Raw genomic sequence first — 21,742 nt, forward strand, 5'->3', positions numbered from 1 at the left:
GGTCAGGACAGGCTAAGATCTGAAAGAAGAGAGAGCAAAAGGGGTGGGCTGTGGCCTGAGAGGGGAAAGAATTTTCCAGGTGGAAAAAACAAAGGCCCTAAGATGGTAAGCAACCTGGCCCATTCATGGAAAGCCCAGGAAGGTTGTGAGGCAAGATACAAGAGGAAGAGTGTCTGCGGTGAGAAGTGGACTGAGATCCAGGTCATATAGCCCTCGTGGGTCCTGTTGAGGACTTTTGTGAGCAAAGGGATGACCTCAAGGGGCTTCAAGCCACTGATGTGGAGAGTCTGCCCTTTGAAAAGATCACACTGGCCGCAGAGCAGAGAAAAGATTAGAGGAAGGTCAGAGTGAATGTCCGGGGACCAAACAGGAGGCTTCTTTCATAGGCATGTGTGACAGCACAGTGGCTTGGTCCAGAGTGCACTATACGGACCCTCAATAAATGACAAAGGGGCGCAGAGTCAGTCTTTTGAAGTCAATCATCAGGACTTGAGTAAAGGCGAATTCCACTTTTATAAATCTTTCCACTAGTGTAAATCACAGTTGGCATCACCTCAGCTCTCCAGCACTCGTGCGAAATGTGCTGGTCTAGACAATCAAGTGTTCTGACTCTTGAAGATAAATACCGACACCAACCTTTTCTTCCCACTTAAATCTTTTTTACGGATATCTTTACATCTCTGACTTAAAAAGCAAAGTACCTTGAACATAATTTTCCCTTCTGTTGACAGTTATAAATACCAACATGAGTAATAATCACGGTGTGGTACAGAAGACAGCGCAGGTCCTGAGACAGGCCAGGTCACAGAGCACTAGTGGTACTTTCACTAAATAGAATCCATAGCTTTTCGGCTTCCTCTCTTGGCTGTCAGTAGCTCAACCTTTGTGGCTATTAGTGTGTCTAGATAGAACTATCTTTTTGTCTAATTTTCTTATGGACTAAGATGCAAAGATGGTAAAAATAATATAAAATTAGGCTCGAGAGGCTTTCCTGTGAGCATAGATGCTTATGTTTTGCTATGTAAAGCATTCCTTCCTGGGTCTTGGGTCTATTTGTCAGACAACTGAGTTCCAAATCCAATGGACTTATCATTTTTTTTCCCTGAACACATTTCATTCCTTATTATTATTACTTATTTTATATTATTTATATATTATATATAAATGTTGTTATATTTACATGATATTTATTATTTTTATTATCTGTCATGTAATGTACAGAGTAAAATGCAACAGATGCATTTTAAAAAGTCAACTAGTTCTTTTTTTTTTTTTTCTGTCTTTTTGCCTTTTCTAGGGCTGCTCCCATGGCATATGGAGGTTACCAGGCTAGGGGTCTAATTGGAGCTGTAGCCACTGGCCTATGCCAGAGCCACAGCAATGCGGGATTCGAGCCACGTCTGTGACCTACACCACAGCTCACAGCGTCACCAGATCATTAACCCACTGAGCAAGGTCAGGGATCAAACCCGCACCTCATGGTTCCTAGTCGGATTCATTAACCACTGCGCCACGACGGGAACTCCAAAAGTCAACTAGTTCTTGATCTTTATTAAAACAGAGGTAAACTTAGGGATTTACAGAAACCCACATGTTTCCATGTTGGTTTACTATTCTGTGGAGAGAAAACAATGAACAGTATTTTAAAGGACTAAATGTAAGAAATGTCTCATTATGTCCCATCATATGAGCTCCTAACTTACAAATATACTGCCTTCAAAATGTCAGATTAGATGTTTATCAAGACACAATAAGGAAAGTGAAAAAACAAGCCACAGAGTGAAAGCAGACATTTATAATATGTATAACCAACAAAGGACTAATAGCTAGAACACATGAAGAAGACCTCAAAACACATTAAAAAAAAAAAAAAAAAAAAGCGGGAGTTCCCATCATGGCTCAGTGGTTAACGAATCCAACTAGGAACCATAAGGTTGTGGGTTTGATCCCTGGCCTTGCTCAATGGATTAAGGATCTGGTGTTGCCATGAGCTGTGGTGTAGGTTGCAGACGCAGCTAGGATCCCGAGTTGCTGTGGCTCTGGTGTAGACCAGCAGCTACAGCTCCAATTAGACCCCTAGTCTGGAAACCTCCATATGCTGCGGGAGCAGCCCTAGAAATGGCAAAAAGACCAAAAAAAAAAAAAAAAAAAAAAAAGCACACAACTCACTAGATAACTAGGCAAAGGCTTGAACAAGGACATCATAAAGGAGAAAATTCAAAGGTCCAATAAGAGATGAAAAGACTTTCAACCTCATTAGTAATGAGGGGGATGCAAATTAAAACCATGCACAGATATTACTACATACCCATCAGATCTGTGAAAATTTTGCAGTCTGGCTATATCAAGTATACATGAGGAAGTTGAGCAATAGAAAAGCTCCCATATAATGATAGGAGTGTAAATTTGGTACTGGTATTTTGAAAAATAGATTATATCATCTAGTAAAGTTAAGACATACATATATCACCTAGCAATTTCACTCCTAGCTTTAGACCCTAGAGAAACTCAAGTACATGCATACAAAGATACATATACAGGAATATTCATAGCAGTATTGCTCACAATAGCCCCAAACATCCCATATACAGAATGGATAAATAAATTGTGGTATATTCACCCGATAGAATACTATACAGTGAAAACTAATGAACAACTGTACACATACACATGTATGAATTCCATAAAATAATTGTTGAGTGAGAGAAGATACATATGCACACATGCGCGGACACGCGCACACATGCGTGCACACGCACATACACACACAAGCACACACACTGTATGATTCTAGCCATATAAAATTTTAAAACAGCCACACTGAAACTGTATTGTTTAGGGACACATACATAAGAAATAAACTAGTAAAGAAAAGTTAAGGACTTCATTATCATGGATGTCAGGAGAATGGGTACTTTTAGAGGAGAGGACAGGGAGGCACACAGGGGCTTCTGGAAAGCTGGTAGTGTTGTGTTTCATGATCGCGTGGTTATTACACATATGTTCACTTTATAATTATTCATTTGAATGTTAGTTTTTATGAATTTTCAGCATATGTATTTTACATTAATAAAAATTTTTAAAAAGTTTAATATAAACCAGATGTTTATGAGTAGGAATGAATTTTATCCAGAGGAATAAGAGTATAGATAACAGTCATACAAGCCTCAAACTCTCACTAGGTAATAAACTAAATAGTGCACATTTCAATAAAAATAATAGAAAATAATATAGTCCTATTATTAGTTAAACAAAATATACACGAGCAGTAACGAATAAGAATTATTTTTAAAGCATCTGATATCATCATGATACACTAGATTGCAAAACTGAGGAAATTGACACTCATGCTCAGCTAGAGTATAGATTGGTTCAGCTTCTAGAGGGGGTGACCTGACAATGTCTATCAAGTGTTTTAAGTGCATATTCCCTTTGATGCAGTAATTTGATGCAGTAATTCACAAGTGTAAGAAACTCTGTCTGTACAGGGATTACAGCCTTGTTTGTAATGGTAAAAGACTGGAAACATTCCATACACACATCAATAGTAGACTAGTTAAACACATTATGGTTCTCTAAGAAATGGAATACTATGTGGCCACTGAAAAGAATTATATGTCCTGCTATGAAATTACCCATATTTGTTACATGGAGAAAAGTATAAAAGAGTACTTATGTTACTACTTGTTTAAACATTTTTCAGAAGAATAAATGTTAGCTTTTATATTTTAATTTCTCCAGAACTATCCCTACATTTTAAACCACGTATGTTATGTATCATTGCTTCAAAAATTCATTTAAAAAATCTTGAGTGCATACGTTGAAGGAAACACAGGTTTAATTAGATTATTATGAGGAAGTATAAGAAAGTTTTATAAAGATTCTAAGGGAACTTTTGAAGAATTCCCATCAGAGCTAATAGGCCATTAAAAAAAAAGCCCAATTCTACATCAAAACAAAATACTTCTTTTGATACAGATGTATCAGTAACATTGCTCTTTCACAGGCTGTCCATGATTAGAATAATTATTCTGGGATCAAAAATGATACAAAGGAGGAGAAACAGAAAGGAAGATGAACTTCAAGGCCGGACTCCAATTTCACTTTTGGTGTAAAAGCCTTCAAGGTTCCCAGACTGTTTGTTGTTCTAAGTGAGTATACTTCTGTTTCAAAGTGTATTGTGTTGTGTGATATGTATTCCACCCAACATTCATCCTTGTAGTTTCTCTGACATCTGGCAGAGCAAGTGGAAGTGCTAAGCATAACAGTCTCCTTCCACCAATACATGTAACGTGTATCGTCACCCTATTTGGCGTCACATATAAGATACTTGGTGTGAACTCAGAAGACTCTGGGAAAAGGACAGAGGTTGTTTTTGTGTATCTGGAATCTTATGGTATCTGGTCATCGGTGGACTCAAAATTCTGTTGACTAAAAGAATGAATTCAGTGTACCAATATAGTTGAGATAATTTTTTGGTTTGTTTCTAGTTAATTTCATTCTTTTTGGTGAACAGATTTTTTTTTTTTCTTGATCAGGGGTTAATGGTAGCACCTACTTATTTGCCCTCTAAATAATGCAACCCATCTAGTAGTTTGGACTCTATATGCCCCTGTTAGGAGTACGGTCTCAAATTTAGTAATAGAGAACATATCCTAACAATCTTTCTCTTTGAGGAGTTTTCAATAAAATTTCCAGGAATGCAATAAAGCTTCTTAATAGCCTGTGTGGAAAGAGGCATAAGAATAGTGACTGTTCTTGTTTTGGGAGGTTGTGGGATGAAGTGGGTGGGGAGATGAGAATGAATGAGACTCTACGTTACAGATTTCAGATTCTATAATTTGAAGTAACTCCTTTTATCAAAGTACTCCCCACTCTTCCTCCCCTCACATCCTGCATCATCACCATCACTGTCACCATCATCATCACTTTATTATTATTTTAGCAGTTTTCCCTTTTATAAAAGAATAATTTTCCTTTAATATTCCTGTTTTATGAGATAAAAGTAATTTTGAAATATTTAGGGGCTAATCATTTCTGTCTAGATCTTTTCTCTTTGTCTGGAATGTCTACCTGCCATGAAGGTAACCTTCCCTAATCAACTACAGCGCAAAGATGGCAGTGGCAGGAAATCTAACCTTCTGGTTTCAAATGGTTATGAATTGGGAAATTAAAAACTGGGGGACTACCTTCAAGAATTCCCAGGTGATCTTTTAATTTTATTTACGTATTTATTTTTCGCTTTTTTGTTTTCTTGGGGCCGCACCTGTGGCATATGGAAGCTCCTAGGCTAGGGGTTGAATCTGAGCTACAGCTGCTGGCCTATGCCACAGCCACAGTAACGCCAGATCTGAGCTGAGTCTGTGACCTACACCACAGCTCACAGCAATGCTGGATTCCCAGCCCACTGAGTGAGGCCGGGGATTGAACCTGCGTCCTCATGGATACTGTCAGGTTTGTAACCGCTGAGCCATGATGGGAACTCCCTAGGTGATCTTTTTAAAAGAATTGCTGAATTCTTTTAAAATAAAAGCTGCAACAGTGTCAGTAACAGAGATACAAAAAAAAAAAAAAAACCCACCAAAAATAGAAATTGCAATGCATTCCAAATACCTCAAAATTGAACACATTTAGGTTCACGTCAGCACAAAAGAGAAAAGTGTAAGTAGACCCTCCAGATGCTTTGCCTGTTTTGCTCACTTCCACATCCTCTGTTTAGAATAGTGCCTGCTATACATTAGGAGCTCAATAAATGCTTGATAAATTAATCAATAAGATAAAAAGATAACATAAATCAAGTCACAATGAAAAGGTAATGAATTTTTAATATCCTCTAGTGCTCACTAAATCAGACTATCATTCATGTGTAAGCTGAGTAACAGCAAAGAGTAAGTGACACTTTTTAAACCTCATTCCTACAGCTGAAAGAATGCCAGTTAGCAGGAGACAGGAGAGAGACAGAAAAATGCAAACACTGTTCTGTTTTGTTTGTTTCCTCTAGTACATCATAAAGTTCAGAGAGGAGGATGAGCCCTTGGAAGTGATACAGAGAGCAAAGCATATGGGAGCATTTGGTAAGCATCCCATAGCCAGCATCATCAGCAGGGGCCATGCAGATTAAAGGAATAGTCCTCCTGAATTTTTTTTTTTTTTGCTGTGCTCACGGCATGTAGAAGTTCCCAGAGCCAGTGATCAAAACCTGCTCCACAACAGTGAAAACACCAGATCCTTAACCCCCTGAGCCACCCGGGAACTCCTCTCCAGAACTTCTAATCAATGTATACATATCCCTGCAATCAGCAATTTCAAACAAAACCCACTACAGCATTAATAATAATAATAATAGACAGATAAATATTCTGAACTTGGAAGACTCAACTCTGAGCCCTTATATATGGGGAGGCTGGAAACTATCAGTTTTGAAACAAGGCGGTGACTGCTCCAACACAACCAGGGCCAGACCCACAGGGAACATGGCAGCAGGTGGATGGAAAGACTGATTAGCAGAGGGAAGGGTTTGGTGGGAAGTAGGAAGTAGACACACAGAATGGGTCTTGTCTTCATGGCCCTGCATCTTCCAGCAGTTTTTCCTCAACAGGTAGAACTACCAGGATAGAGGCAGGCTGCTCCCCAAGGCACTGTGTTTGCTACTTGGTGTGCTGGGGAGAGGCTTGGAGCCAAAGTTCCATCCTCACTGCTGCTCCCAGTGGGAGGACCCCACAGAGGACAGCCAAACTCATTTCTATTGATAAGGACCTGCTTTCGGGCAATAGGCTCACATGGTCTTATCCCAGTTTCACGAATCCTTAGACCTCCCCATCCCCATCCCGGGTCTGCCACACAGCACTGGTCATGGCAGACAGGTGGGCAGTAGCCATCAGCAGTGAGGAAGTAACACTAAGCTTCCAGTCAGGTAAAACCCAAGCAAGCATTTTCAATCTAAGGTCAAGGTCAAGAAGCAGGTAATATAAAATAGGTATAAACAACAAGGCCCTACTGTATAGCACAGAGAAATATACTATGTATCTTATAGTAAGGTGTAATGGAAAGAATCAGAAAGAAAAAATATATATATATCTGAATCACTTTGCTATACACCAGAAATGAACATAATATAAACCAATTACACTTCAACCTTAAAGAAAAAAAAAAAAAGAAACAGGGTAATATTTATCTGATGGTCTATTAAATAGGCTTTTACCAAGACTTCTACCTCATGGCCACAGAAAACATATGTTATGTCTGACAGCACAGCACAAATGGGTAAAAGTACGTCTAACTAAAGCAGAGCCACCACTTCAAAGCCACCTTCACCTGCCCCACAGACTCTAGGCTCACTGCTTTGGCTCAAGGCATTTATTTCCAGCAACACTTCTGCTTGAAATTTCTTGAAGAGTTCATTTTTACTGCCACCAGATACCAAAACTCTCGGCGTCATTCCTAACCATCCAGGAGCACAATTTTTTCAAAACATTATTTCCCACAGCCTGTCTCCCCCCTGCCATCAGCTTTAATAAGGTAGATTCAGTCATCTTGTTCTGCACTAAAATAACTTTTTTTTTTTTTTTTGCTTTTTAGGGCCACACCCTCAGCATATGGAGGTTCCCAGGCTAGGGATCCAATCAGAGCTACAGCTGCTGGCCTATGCCACAGCCACAGTAACGCCAGATCTGAGCTGAGTCTGTGACCTACACCACAGCTCACAGCAACGCCAGATCCTTAACCCACTGAGTGAGGCCAGGGATAGAACCTGAAACCACATGGTTCCTAGTTGGATTCGTTTCTGCTGCGCCATGATGGAAACTCTTAAAATAACTTTTTACCTAACACAGAAGGAAAAAAGGGTAAATGACATGTCAGGTGGTCTGTGCAGAATAACCCAGTAAAACCCTTGCCCTGAGAACTGCCACTCTCTCTGCCTCCAGCCTCCAATTTGCCATGCCCCCCTCCCTGCCCCCAGGGCCATCTCTCCCTGTGCCCCTTCCCCCACAGCAGAACTTGTCCTGCAGGCAGGCGTACTCACTTGGGTCTTGTTGGCCTTGGACTGTCGCCATCTAATCCACTTTAACATCTTGGCCTGATCTCAAATTTTGCTTTCTCCTTCCACCCAATTTTTTTAAAAACCCGAATCTGAATTTGTGCTGGGCTGCAGCAGGGCTGAGCTGGCTCTGGAGACTTACTGTTCGGAGGCAGGGATTGGCCTTGCCACAGTGCTCAATGCCAAGATCTCAGAACCCAAGCGGGAGTTGGCCTGGAAAAGCTTGAAGACTCTGGGGCAGAATCACACTCCCGCCAAGGCCACTCTATGAGTCACAACTACTTGGTATCAAAGAGTCTGTGATAGGCATTAATACTGGAGAAGTTATCTTTTGCTTTTGCCATTTTCCAGCCCCAGAGACACTGGACTGGCTGATGGAACCACTTTGGGTTGCTGGGGTTGTGCTGGGGCTGGGACAGAGTGCTGTGTAGGCAGGTGGAGAAGCAGCCAGGAACAAGTCAGTGACTGATTTTTTTGCTACAAAGTTCTAGAAGATGAACTATCAGGATTACTACAAAACTACTGTGTTTTAAATTCAATTTAACAGGCAGGGTGTGACTTGGGTTTAATCTTAGGTCTGCTGGGAACTGGCTTTGTGACTCTGGAGCAAGTTACCTTTTTCTCTTTAAACAGGATGAAGGCAGAGGGTTAGCAGATCTCTCGGGTTCTTTTCTTCCCTGAGCTTCTGGGTTTCCAAATTCCAAACTCACCCTGAGTCACCTCTGAGCTCTGGCCACCCTTGCACGTATCACACCGAGATCTAATCCACTGGCAAATCACCTTTTGCAATTTCTTTTATTTCTGGGTTCTTGCAATGCTGCCCTGAGAAACTGAAATTTTATGCAGCCTGGTGCTCTGAGGTTTCCTGTGACTTGCCTTGTCTGTGGGCAGCAAACCGCTGCTGTGTTTTACCAAGCTTATTTGCTTTTTCAGATATTTGGTAATTTTAAAGCAGGGCTTCTCAAGGGAGGTTTTCAAGCTCTGGAGCATAAGTCAAATATTAAGTAAAATAATGCTGTCATGAAAGATGTTTGCCCTGTGAAGCTGGTTGTATTTTTCAACAAAGTATCTTTCATACTGTTGGGTTGTGTGCGATGCTGGAAGGCAGTCACTTCTCTGAGCGACTTTTCATTTAGAGGAAAACCTGTGACCCCACTTGTTTCACTTTAAAGATCTGTTCGGAAAAGCCAGCATATTTGTCCTGTGTGGAACATCACTCAGGAGAGGGTGGAGTTGGGCTTATGGGGAGGTGACAAGGCAGCCACTGAAAGAAGGACCCAGGATCCTCTGCTCTTTGCCGATCACTGTGGCCACCTGCCCAACCACCCCAGAGCGAAGTAACAAATGAACGACTGAGAAAAAAAAGACTATTTTCAAATCTAGCCCTGTACTTGGATTATTCAGAAAACTGAAAAAAAAATCACAATTTGGACTTAAATGTCTAAAGCAGAGATGGCACTTTTCCTACTTAGGAGTGACTAGCAAATCCTTGGGGAAAATGGAACAGTGCTACCTAGGATTCATGCAGCAACCCCAACCCACTGTACCATCAGGTGCGGGGTATGATTGTGACACGAGATGATAGTTTATCAAGTCCAAATTTAGGGTTCAGATAGATCCACTCCTGGGAACGAGGGATACAATTATATGGTCTTTAAAGGTATTTACTTAAGGGTTAGAACCTGCTTTGTTACTAGATGGGAGGCAAGATTAATCTCTTTCCCTCTAATGAAACATTTTAGGGCCTCAAGACACAGGGCAGAATAATGGAAGCGCTGTGGGCTCTCTCCAGGAAACCCATCATGTTTCCCCCCGGCTTTTAACACAGCATTTACTGGGCTGGATCTCCAGTGGGTGGTTCACCTTCTCAGGCACCACGGCTAAATGACATGCTGTCACAATCTCATTCTGGACACTCAACCTTAGGTGGGCCATCTTGATGAATTTTAAGAATTTGTTAAATGAAAAATGTTATCTTGTGTGAACTGATAACATTTTTACTAGTCCTGACACAGTTGAGTCTCCACATTTCCAGATGTCTGGTTTTTTCCTCAGTGGCAAAACACTGTGGTCTGTGGGCCCTTAAAAGTCCAGGAGTATGCTGTCCATTTTCTTATCTGGGGGTGGCCTGCAGTCACCTGGACAGAGCCCTCCCCACCACACATCTCCTCTGCTTCACACACCCTTTCCTACAGGACCTTGGTGGTCCTTTAAAATCTGGGGTAGCAGAAATTATTGCCTTCACCGTGTAGACTTGGAGCCAGAGGCATGAGATAATTCAATGACCAGCTCAAGGTCCTGCAGTTGGTAATCAGGGACTGAGTCCAGGCCTCATGTCCAAGCCCACGCCCTTCTTCCTTGCAATGGATGCCTCTGCATCCCACTCAGACCTTCCTTTTCCTTCCTGCTTCCAGGGTTTCCATGCCCCAGCTCTCAGGCATGGCAGCTGCTAATAGGTCACAACCAATATAAAAGGCCAGGCTCTTCGCCTCAAGGTGGGACAAACTCTGGGTGCAATTCATGCTCTGGCTCCAGCAAGGGTCAAACTGAGTTAGATGCCCATTGAAACCACGGGCAGTTTGCCTTGCCTCCTTCTGCACCGGGCCCTGTTTCTTGCCCCTTTTCCTTGAACACACACTCTCGATAAATTACATTGCCAGGAATCTTGGTCTCAGATTCTGCTTCTAGATAATGCTGTCCTTCCTCCCAAGAAGCCCTATATCCATTCCTTATTCTCTGGAGGGTTTCCCTTTTAAGAGCTCATTTAAATGAAGGGATTCTATTTTTCCCCTCTGTCATCTCTCACCCATCAACACTAATCCCTACAAGGAAACTAATTTCTTACATCTAATTCAAGTTCTTCCAACTGCAGCATTAGCCCACTTTTTCCTATGAGAAAAACCTAGGAAGCTTTTACCTCTGATTCTATTAGCAGAAGGCTAAGGAATGAATCCTTTCTCCTTCTGGTTATTTACCTTCCCTCCCTACAAGAAAGGAAGCCAAAGGATGGCAGGGCCTTGCTGTACTCTTAGTGGGGAGAGCAGCACCTGCTATGGAGAAAGTAGGCCCTCAGCACAGGCCATGAATGAAGAGAGATGGAATAGGCCAGTGCAGGGGCTGTGTCCTCACTAACACACCAGTGCAGGGGCTGGACTGTCCTGACGACAGCTCTTGCAGCCAGTGGCCTGCTCTTTGCTTCCAGAGTACATGCGTCAGGATCACCAAGTTGTGATAAACTAGCTGAAGCTCTACAGAAGTCCATTTGCAGAAGGCTGCCCTGACCCTTGTGAGAGGCATCATGTTACTGTACTGAGTGACCTTGGAGGAATCCTCTGACTTTCCCCTTAGTTGGGCCCTCACCATCTCTAAACCAAGCATCTCTTCCCAAATGGTACAACAAAAATTAGCTCCTCACCCATTACATTTATTTGATGATCCAGAGTTTAAAAACTATTGAGTTAGATCCTGAAATCTCCAGGCTTCTCTAGGCATTTCCCTGTCCCCCTTCAGCAGTTGCCATTAGCAGCCCATCTTGTATCTTAGATCACATTTGCCTGTTTTTGAAATCCCTCATTCAAATCACAATCAGCCCTGGATGTTTCAGCAGTGTTTTCTCTCCGATAATTTCTGCAGAGAATAGCACTCACAACTCAGTTTCACTTCCTGCCCAGCCAGCCTGGATATGTCTAGAAACTCAGTGTATTTTGGATGCACAGCATCCCTACTAGGAGGGGTTTGTAATATGTAATTCAATAAGCATTTGTTGAGCATCTCCAGCATGCCTGGTCTAAAAGGCAAATACATATGCACAGGGACTGTCACTGTCCAGATGGCCGCTTCTGTACCATTAGCTAGTAATTATTCAGACTTCATCTACTATGTTCAACAAGATACTTCTTCACTGCCTCCTCATTCCTCAGCCTTGCTTGTCTAGAATTCTATAATTCTGGATTTCTTTGCAGCATGGTTGTAAAGGTCCATCACTTAATATACATGTAAGCAAAATACATTTTATAGTGGAATCCCCAGAGGTGGATGAGCATATTTTGGACAGAAGAGGAAGGGGCTCAAACCTGGAACTCTATGGAACAAAGTAAGCACATCCATTTGTCTTTACGGAAATGACACGTTTACCTGGGACAGGTATAAGGTAGACCTTAATTACGAAGACCCATTTGAGAGCTGGACAAAAGCAGCTTTGGGGAAGCTATTCATGCCATTTACTGAGGCACCTGTGTTGGACTGTCAGCATCTAACACAAAATTAAGAATGTTAGGCTGATTACTCGATAAGGGAGGACTTATAACAGGCAATCTCAGCCTCTCTGTCAGAGAGAAAAGTGGTGGCATCCCCTTTCCTAGACTGAAGAGTCAGACAAGAAGGGTTCCAAGGGTCAAAACCGGGGTGAGAAGTGAGAAGGGGCCAGGCCATGGTCTTCTGTCCTCAATCTTGTCTTTTTAGCAAGACTTGGGACAAAGCCACAAAAGGTATGTTTAGCCAATCATGCTGGGAAATGTAGCTGACATACTGGACAGAATAATTTACATTCAAAACATGCTGGAATATTAGGATGGAATGAAACAAGATAAGATTTAATAGATATAATGTAGTGCAACACTCAGGTTATGACATCACCTGCCCAACTAAGAGTAGTCCGTGAGAACAGGCCAAGAGAGTTTATAAGCCAATAGTGTACGTTGATGGGCCATCTTAGGGAGGAGAGCAGCATGGTGGCCACAGAACAAGGAGCTGAATTTGCACTGGTTCTGTCACAGCTGCAGGAACTATATTACACACCACTCTGGATGTCTCATTTTATACAGATCATTACATGCTAGAGTAAACTGGAGGAAGGCAACCCAGATATGGAAGGGTCTGAAAATACGTTAATACAAGGAACGGTGGGAGAAACTAAGGACTTCTAGACAAAGAAGAAAAGACAAGACGACCATCTCTAAATATCTAAAAGCTTAGGGGTTACCACTGGCCAGAGGTGATACAATTTGAGGATTAAAATGAATTACCTGACAGTAGTAGATCCTGACCCACTAAGTACTCAAATAAGCCATGAGCCAGTGCTAACAGCAAGTAGCTACGTCTTAGATTCTAAGGGCTAGCAAAAGGAAAGAGGAGTAAAGTTGTTCTGTTTATAGTTAAGTAAACTGAAGCTATGTCCCTTTAGGACTAATAGAGAAAAAAAAAAAAAACCTACAATGACAATGAATGAACCATGGACCCAGAGAGCAGAACTCTATTCAAGAACTTCCAAAGATCCTCAGTCTGCTAAATAATTGTATACTCTTACTCAAAGGAACTACATTGCTGTTTCTCCTCTACTAAGGGTGGGAAATTAACCTTTACTGAATATCTAACAGGTGCTACATAAATATATTTTACTAAATCTTCCCAATGACTCAATGAGATGGGTATATTCTTTATTTTACAGACAGGGAAATTAGGCACAGTTAACTCATGCCACGTGAGTAAGGTGACACAGAGAGTAAGTGGCGCGGCTGGAATTTTGAACCTAGGTGTGTCCAAACTCCTTCCACCTGCCACTGCACAGAGAGAACATACAAGGTGATTGCAAAGGTGCTCTGTCATGGCCCTTTAATGGTTGCATTTACCATCTGCCCAGCCCACGGTGCCACTGTTCTTACTCCTCTGGATTAGAAGAGGAAGACTGGGGCCTTTTCTAGAAACTCACTGTTATAATGACCCTGATCCAGTGACCTGGGAGGTGTCTCTGCTTCATCCCCTCCCCACAGCCACCCTATTTGCCCTTCTGTCCAATGTGGTCCAGTCCACCTGAATCAATCTACTGTCTCTTTCTCTTCTTGAAAGAGTCTGGCTAGAGTCTGTCCACTTAACCCTTGGAAGCCAATGGAGACCAGTTTTCTGGGCTTCTGGTATAGTCAGGGAAGTTTAACACCTATGAATTCAAAGATACCAATAAATTGCTTCTCTGATGAAGGACGGTGCAAGTTAAGGGGACACGTGGCTGTCCTGATCTCACCGTCCAGTGTCAGAAGAGTAAGAACACTCACAGTGCAGGGTCACAGACAGGCCCTACCCTTATGGATGATTTCTGAGTGAGTTTTCAGGTTTCGTGTCAGAACGCAGAATCTTTCTTCATCTCCCAACCTGCTGCCCATGTTTCCCCAGGCCTGAGAAGGAAGGTGGGGGCTGATGTTCCCAACAGGCCAGGTTTCTCCAGCTGACCAAAGCTTTCTGCTTGGAGGTAAGGAAACAGCTAGGCTTCTTTTGCATATTTAAAAGTACAGTATTTGGATGTTTGGCTGCTTTCAGACCACCTGTTTTAGATGTCCCCTTCTGTTCGTCAGTCCCCAGGTACTTCCTGAGTATCTGTGTGAGCTGTGTGCCAGGGGTACAGCCGTGAAACAGACAGACACAACCCCTGCCTCATCGGGGCCTAAGAGCCTGGCTAGAGAGACATACATGAAACGAAAATCACACAAGGATTCACACTTAACAAAGAGTCCACATCTCTCTACAGTATCCAGCACAGAGCTCGGCACATGATAGGTGCTTTTTCCCGAATGCGTGACTGATGTGTTTGCGGAACGTGCGGAAGGACTGGCCTGCAGAGTTCATCTGAGCATTGGGAGTGCCAAGCTTTGATTTTTATAGAGTGAGGGGCACACATGACAGTGAATCAGGGAGAACTGAGCTCCGGTTCCTGCTTCTTCACTTACTGCTAGACTTTTCTTAGGTGAGTCACTCGGTCTTTCTCCTTACTTTTGAATGACTTGTGTAAGTATCAGGGTTCCTCCTTAACAAAGAAAACGCCTGCTGTCAGAGGCTTCAACTCTAGCCTCTCTCACCTTGCCAGAAGACAAGGAATGGCTGGAGTGAAGGGTTTTCTAAGACAAATGTCTCTGGCAGAGGTGTCTGTCCAAGGGCCACAGGGAAGACAAGAGTAGTAGCTGTGGAAGGGAAGCATCCCCTGGGCCATGAGCTACCAGGCACGTCTCAACGTGGGAAACACACATTTCACTTACTACCCCACTGTCTGTTTGACAAGAGACACTTTCATTCATAGGATACTCTAGGTTCTATTTCTAAACAACAGATCAGAGGAGAAAGGAAAGTACAGAAATAGTTCTCATTTGTATGTTTTACAAGTGGAAAAAACCAATTTTCCATCCACTCTGATAGTCCACCAAAAAATGGCTTAGAAACTTGAAGGTGGGATGTCAAATAGAATTAATCACCTTGAATGACCTTGAACACTAGTCTAGAGTATGATTTAGCACAGTGATCTTAGGAGGTTGGGGGGCCTAGTCTTTTTTTTTTTTTCCCCAGTAAGAAAAAAATTAGGAAAAATCCTAATGAATGCAGATTATTACAAAAAAAAAAAAAAATGCCCCTGACTCAGAAAAGTAAACTGAGGCGAGGACACAGCCTGTTGCCTGAGACTGAAGGTCAAAATACTAGGTCTAGAAACTAGGGCCAAATGGTCCTTGAAAACCCATAGTTTTATTCATACAGTCCCTAGAAGGCAGCAAAGGATCATCTCATCCTTTCTGACCCGGAGGAAAGCAAATGAGAGTAGGGTCAGAGTCAGAACCTTCCACTGTCCCTGCTGCAAATTCAGAGGCTGGGTTCCTCCTCTAGCCTGAGCAGACACACCGAGTCTCTGCTACATTCTCCTTCCTTTGGCTCCTCATCAGAGCTCCTACCCTCTGCTTCCTTGTTCCAAAACGTAAGAGAGCAAGTGACCAGGTTTGCTCCTGAGACGTCTACACCCCTCCACGCTGCTTCCAACACCACATCCTGGTCCTCGACCCCTCAGGAACTGAGCCCAGTACTCCAGCCAGAGGAAGGCATCATTTCCACAGAGACCCCTCAGATAGGAAGCCCCTTCTAACCAGCATCTCTGGGGCCGTTTCCCGAACCTCTGGCCTTGGTCTAATTTTGAGAGGAGCCAGTCACAGCCATTGAGGTCTCCAGCCTCAGCTCCCCGAGTTCCAGCCTCCCAGAAGGCAGAGAAGCCCAAGCAGTGCTGGTGGGGCATCTCAGAAGGAGAGGAGACACAGCCTCACTCTTTACACTGGCCAGTTCTGCTAAACGCTCACGACATGAGAGGTTTGGCTGGCCACCTCAGTCTTCTGTCCGCTCAGACAAGGGCTCCACGCTCTGACATGCCCCATCCAGCCCTGTTCTCTCCCCTCTTGCTGGCACGAGGAGACCACTGGCTCCTGAGGTCAGGCTCCATCATGGGAGAGATTCCTTTGGGGGGAACTCCCCAGGGGTGGCTAAGCAAACAAGAAGTCTTGGGGGAAGGAAGGTTAGGGTACTGTCCTACCTTGTCACTGTCCACTGTGTTCTGAGAGGTTCTAGAAGCAATGGAGATGGTGTCTGGCTGGCTGCTTCCATCCCCCTGGCTGTCAACATCCTCCACTCCATCCCTGCAGGAAGAAGAGAAAAAAAACAGGGGTGGGGGTGGGGGGAACCACTGTGGGTTTAGAGCACACAAGGCTTTCCAGCTGGGCTGGCAGAGCAGAGCCTTAGCACTTTCTAGCAGGGATTTGTCTAAAATTATCCCACTAAAGGAAGCAGCCCCATGCGATTTCCAATGACGTCACTTGCACTTAGCAAATATATAATCACCACGTTGATAATGGAACACAAAGCGACTCCTTCTCCATAACGCCTCTGGCCCATGGTACGGGCGGGGGTGTGTGTGGCAATTATTTACTTATTTTTACTAGGAATGGGTCTCTAACAGGCAATAGGAAAACAGCCCCTGCTTAGAACCTAGGCTCCTATTCAGCCGCCTGGGTCACTGGCAACAATCTCAGAGTTTAGGGTATTCAGTTTTTCTGCATATGCCATAACAGAAAGGGGGTGAGTTTGTAGCTGGCTTATAAAGAAAACAGAACTGATCAGATATTTTTTGACTTGCGTTTCTTTTACTCAAGAAAACGGGGTGGGACATTTTCTCCAGGGGAGATTATCCCTGAAATGGTCCTGATGATGGATCCTCAACTCCTGGGTACGGAGGAGGGGTTTAGTGCCTTCATTTTGGTGGATCTTGTTAGTCTCATGCTTACTCATGATGACTTCTTAATAACACCAAAGGCTGAGGCATCTTCTCAAAGATAAGAGGACAGTCACAGATGCCACAGCGGCTTTTGAGCCAGCTGGGCTCCTGACCATCTGAGAAGACAGTGTTACGAGGGCACTCCTGGCATCTGGACCCCTTCCTGGGCCCCTGGACCATACAGCTGCCCCATTCACATGCTCCCTCAACTCTCTGGCTTGAGAAATGGGTCCTGATCCTACACTGAACCCAAAGCCTGGACTAAGGGGGACGAGATGCCTGGGGACCGGTGAAGGCTGAAGGATTTACATCAGGAAAATCTGGAGAGGTGAGCCAGGGGTTGGATAAATCAACACAGGACATGACAGCTCTTCCTATGCAGGTCTTTGTGACAGTCAGAACCCTGATACTACTCATGGAGAGGTATGGCCTTAGGGGCAAAGGGAACTCGCTGTCTGGGAGTGTTACCTCAAGGGCAATATATCCTATATATCAAAGCCACCTCAGAGTCTAAGTATTCACAATCTGGAGTGTGAGTGCCCATGGACATGTGTGTGCATGTGGGCACACATGAAAAGCACATGTATACACACAGGGTCTACTAATCATAAAAAGTGTCTTCTCCCATCCAGAACACTTCTAAGCTGACTGCTCTCTCAACACCATTTGTGGGCTTGGGAAGTGCCAACTTATTTTAATAACATAAGCCACACATTCGTAGGAAGGAAAATCTGCTGTAAAAAGAAATCACGTGATGCATTTCAAAACCAAAAATAAAGGACTTTTAGATCATCTGTTGTTTTAGATATCTGGACCACCGCCCCCCACCATTTGTGGATAGTTGAGAGTTGGCTGTACTCCCTGCGTCCCACTATTCTGGCCCACCGCAGGCCCTTCTGCTCCACTCCAGATGAAGCCAGCTCTGGGGGATGCAGGGAGCCCATCCAGGAGTGTAGGTGGTACTCCCCAAGCCAATCCACTCCTCCGTAAACTCTGTCCCCACAGGCAGAGAGCCGAGCTAATGAAGTAACACCAGGCCTGGCTGCTCTCTGTAGAGTCTGCCAAGGTTTCTCATGCTTATCACAGGACAATGATAAAGAAAAGGTGTGAGACATTTCCAAGGTGTATCCATCCCATGTTCTAGAGATGCTCAAACTCTCCTACTGTGGGAAAAAGGGGCTCTTTCGCAGAGTAACCCTAAACCACCTCACCTGACTATCCTTTCCCACCCTGGTCCTGGACCTTCAGATCTTTATGGCTGTTTCCATTCTAGCTTCTTCATTGAAGTAGGGGCTTCCTAAAGCAGGGTCTGTCTCTAGGACTAACTTAAGTCTGCCCCTTACCTGGACTCTGTACATAGATAATTGACATCAAAATAACCCTTCCCCAGTACAGGCATAATTTTTCCTCAGCACTGAGAGGTGAACCTTACGCTGGCCGTGCTGGTCTTGGGGCTTCTGCCCCAGGGACGAATCTCTCTCTCCCTTAGCTACACCCTTCTTTTGGCTCCCACCTCCCTTGGTGGCTCCCAGTCCTGTAAATTCTGTTTGGCACCAAAGGGCCAACCTAATCTTTTGGATTTATTCCATTCATGAGCAGGAGAGGAGAGGACACCTTGTTATCACCAATGTCCATCACCTTCAGAACTGTTTTTGTTTCTTTTTTCTTTTCCAAAACTGGTATAAAGTTTCCGTATGCTTTCTTCTGGAGTGCCCTCCAGGAGAGTCATTGCAAGTGTCTGTCACATGGAGACTTAAGAGAGAAATAAGCAGTCTTCCACTAAGGAGAACTAGGATTCAGAAGGGCCCAAACAGATGAAGACAGAAAAAATAAGTCCTCCTTTTCTGCTTCATCACATTGCTTATCTTGGATGAATGAAGGAGAGGACTCTGGCAGGGGCTAGTCTGCAGTAAAAGCTGCAGTGACAGCCCCACCATAACTTCCACATCACAGGCCTTTGGCTGCACAGCCAGTCCAGGGAGGACCCTTCACAGCCCCAGATGCTTCCCTCTAGTGCTCATCCAAGTCCCCTCTCCTGGACGCTTGCAGCACTGCCTGACCCTATGCGTGGTCCTGGCTCTTCCGGTCTAACTATTCCACGTGTGAGGCGGGACTGTCCCGGGGTTCTTGAGGGAATGGACGCATCTCACAGTTGCTTTTATCTACTCGAGGCCCCAGGCAGAGTGTCTGTCAGAGGACAGGTGCCCAGTGAAGCCCTGCTGCACATAACTGACAGTAACATGTGAGATGTTTAAAGAGGAACTAACTCCTCCTGGGTAGGACTCAGAAGGGTGTCACAGAGAAGGGTTCCACCTGCAGGGCATGCTGCCCTGTGGAGGTGAAGGTTCACCCCACTCCCGCTCCCGGAAGCCAGTGAGGCCGCGCTGGGGGCAGAGACGCTGGTTACCTCTTACTATTGTTCCTCAGTTTGGCTGGTGTTTTGGGGAGCTGAATTGGCTCCTTTAAAGCTCCTTTCAGGTGAATGATCCTTTCCTGAATCACCTCGCGTATGTTCTTGATCCATTCCTGCTTGGTTTCTATGTTGGAGGCCTGGAGTGCCACAGGGAGAGACAGTGAGAAGCCCGTCTCCCTTCAAGGTCGAAACAGTCCTCCACCCTCCTCCACCCTCTTCTTGCAAGTTAATCTGTCATCTGTGAGGATACCAAATGTTGGAGGAGTTGACCTCTCTCAATTTATACTTAGGACTCTTCAATCTCAGGGAGAGGCCTCTCCAATTCTCAGAACAGAGCTATGACCTCAACACTTGCTGCAGACCTCTAGGGGGTGGTTTTCTTTTCTTCTTTTTTTTTTCCCCTTGTCTTTTTAGGGCTGTATCCGTGGTATATGGAGATTCCCAGGCTAGGGGCTGAATCGGAGCTACAGCTGCTGGCCTACACCACAGCCACAGCAATGCCAGATCCAAGCCATACCTGCGACCTACACCACAACTCACAGCAATGCCGATCCTTAACCCACTAAGCGAGGCCAGGGATTGAACCCGCATACTCATGGATACTAGATGGATTTTTAACCTGCTGAGCCACAGTGGAAACTCTGTGTGGGGTGGTTTTCAAAGTATTTAAAATCTGGAAGGCACTGGCCAACGCTGACATCTGCCCCTGGGTGAACACTCCGGTCACTGGATTCTGGGAAGGTCTGGGGAGAGCGGGAGGGGCATCAAGGGGGCATTTGGAGGCAGCAGCCATTTACCAACTGGTGCAACAGGATATACGTCAGGGCCTTCAACACCCGATATGGCTACCTAGACTTGTACCGATTGAAAGTCAGTCTCAGGTTTTTAGCCTGTTAATTGAAGGTACTGCTACCATTCCAAGAATATCTCATTTGTCTTCATGGAATTTTTCTTCAGGTGCTTCTGCCTCCTGCCAGGTGGCAGCTATGCTGGCAATTCAGAGTGAACAAGAGTGAAGCTTGGTCAGGGCTGGTCCATCTTCTCTTTGGTGCTGGGCACCTCTCTGATGAGAACATGACTGGTGGCTGCTCTGTCTGCAGGCTCTCTCCTCGGCTACCCTAACGTGACCTTGGGCACTGACTCAGACCCCAGGCTGTGTGCAGCCTGCAGAGCTAAGGTGATTCCTTAAGGCACCGTCTGAACATTTCTCTCTCAACCCACACAGTTCTCATGCTCTTGGGGGTTCACTAGAGCTTCCAGAAGGTAAGCTCCCAGAGGGCCAGGTCCATATCTTACACCCAGTCATGCCTCATAGCACTGAGCAGAACACCTGATATATTAGAAAGGGTTCAGAAAACAAATATGGAGCAAATCAAGGTGACTTTGGCTGAAGGGTCAGCTGTTGTCCTTGCCCCTTAAAGGGGCCAAATGGATAGAATGCATTTCAGTGGGCCTGGTGGAGGCCACTCCCTGCCTTCTTCCCTCTAGGTGCTAACAGGTGCCTGGTCTAGGGAGACCTGAAATCTTTCAAATTTCAGGCTACTTTCAGGCCAGATGGTGCGTCTCTATACCCATGTGAGTCTGCCCTTCACCAGAGAGACCCAGTGGCTCATGGAGTCTCCAGGCCCCAGCTTTTGGGTGCATTATGCCCCTGTCCTTCCCCAGCCCCCTTGGTGACCCCAACCCTGGTTGTGGGCCTGGCAGAGAGCAGTACTTACCTTCAGCACTGTTTTATTGTCTGAGGATGGGGTGCGCCCAGACCACAAGGCAAATTTGCAGGGATCGCCCTCGACGTGCTCGGTCACACCCAGCTCTGAGGTCTGTAGACAGGAAATGCCTGTGAGAGGCGGGGAAGGGGAGGGCGGTGGGGAGACTTAGGGCTGGGGTGGGAAGGGAAAGGCAACAGAGAGGAGAGGACCGAGGGAGGGGCTCTGTCAATTAAACTTAAACAGACCCCACGTTCTGTTCTCCTACCCGGGATGAAAGGATCTACAGGCCCCTGCCTGAGGAGCAGGTAGCAGGGAGGGAAGGTGAAGAGGGAGGCGCCCAAAGCCAAGAGGAAGAAGAATGGTGCCCTCTAAGATGCAGACCTGGGATGTGAGGGGGCGCTTTCCAACTAGGATGCGTTTTCCCGTGTCCAGGGTGGTTTTGGTGTGACGCCAGGGGAGAGATGCAAGGATTGGTCAAGATCCCTTCCTGCCCAAGGGCGCTAAGCCAACGGGGA

General features: G+C 44.8%; 1 protein-coding gene across 1 annotated transcript in view; it reads right to left on the bottom strand.

Annotated features, from left to right (window-relative positions):
- KALRN (kalirin RhoGEF kinase) overlaps window positions 1-21,742 on the bottom strand; it is a 623,278-nt gene that overhangs the window by 219,372 nt on the left and 382,164 nt on the right. Inside the window, 3 exon segments of the mRNA XM_021071254.1 lie at window positions 16,368-16,470; window positions 19,513-19,655; window positions 21,237-21,338. Of these exon segments, the coding sequence (XP_020926913.1) occupies window positions 16,368-16,470; window positions 19,513-19,655; window positions 21,237-21,338 (348 nt within the window).

Source organism: Sus scrofa, chromosome 13, assembly GCF_000003025.6.
Source record: "Sus scrofa isolate TJ Tabasco breed Duroc chromosome 13, Sscrofa11.1, whole genome shotgun sequence".
Taxonomy (NCBI): domain Eukaryota; kingdom Metazoa; phylum Chordata; class Mammalia; order Artiodactyla; family Suidae; genus Sus; species Sus scrofa.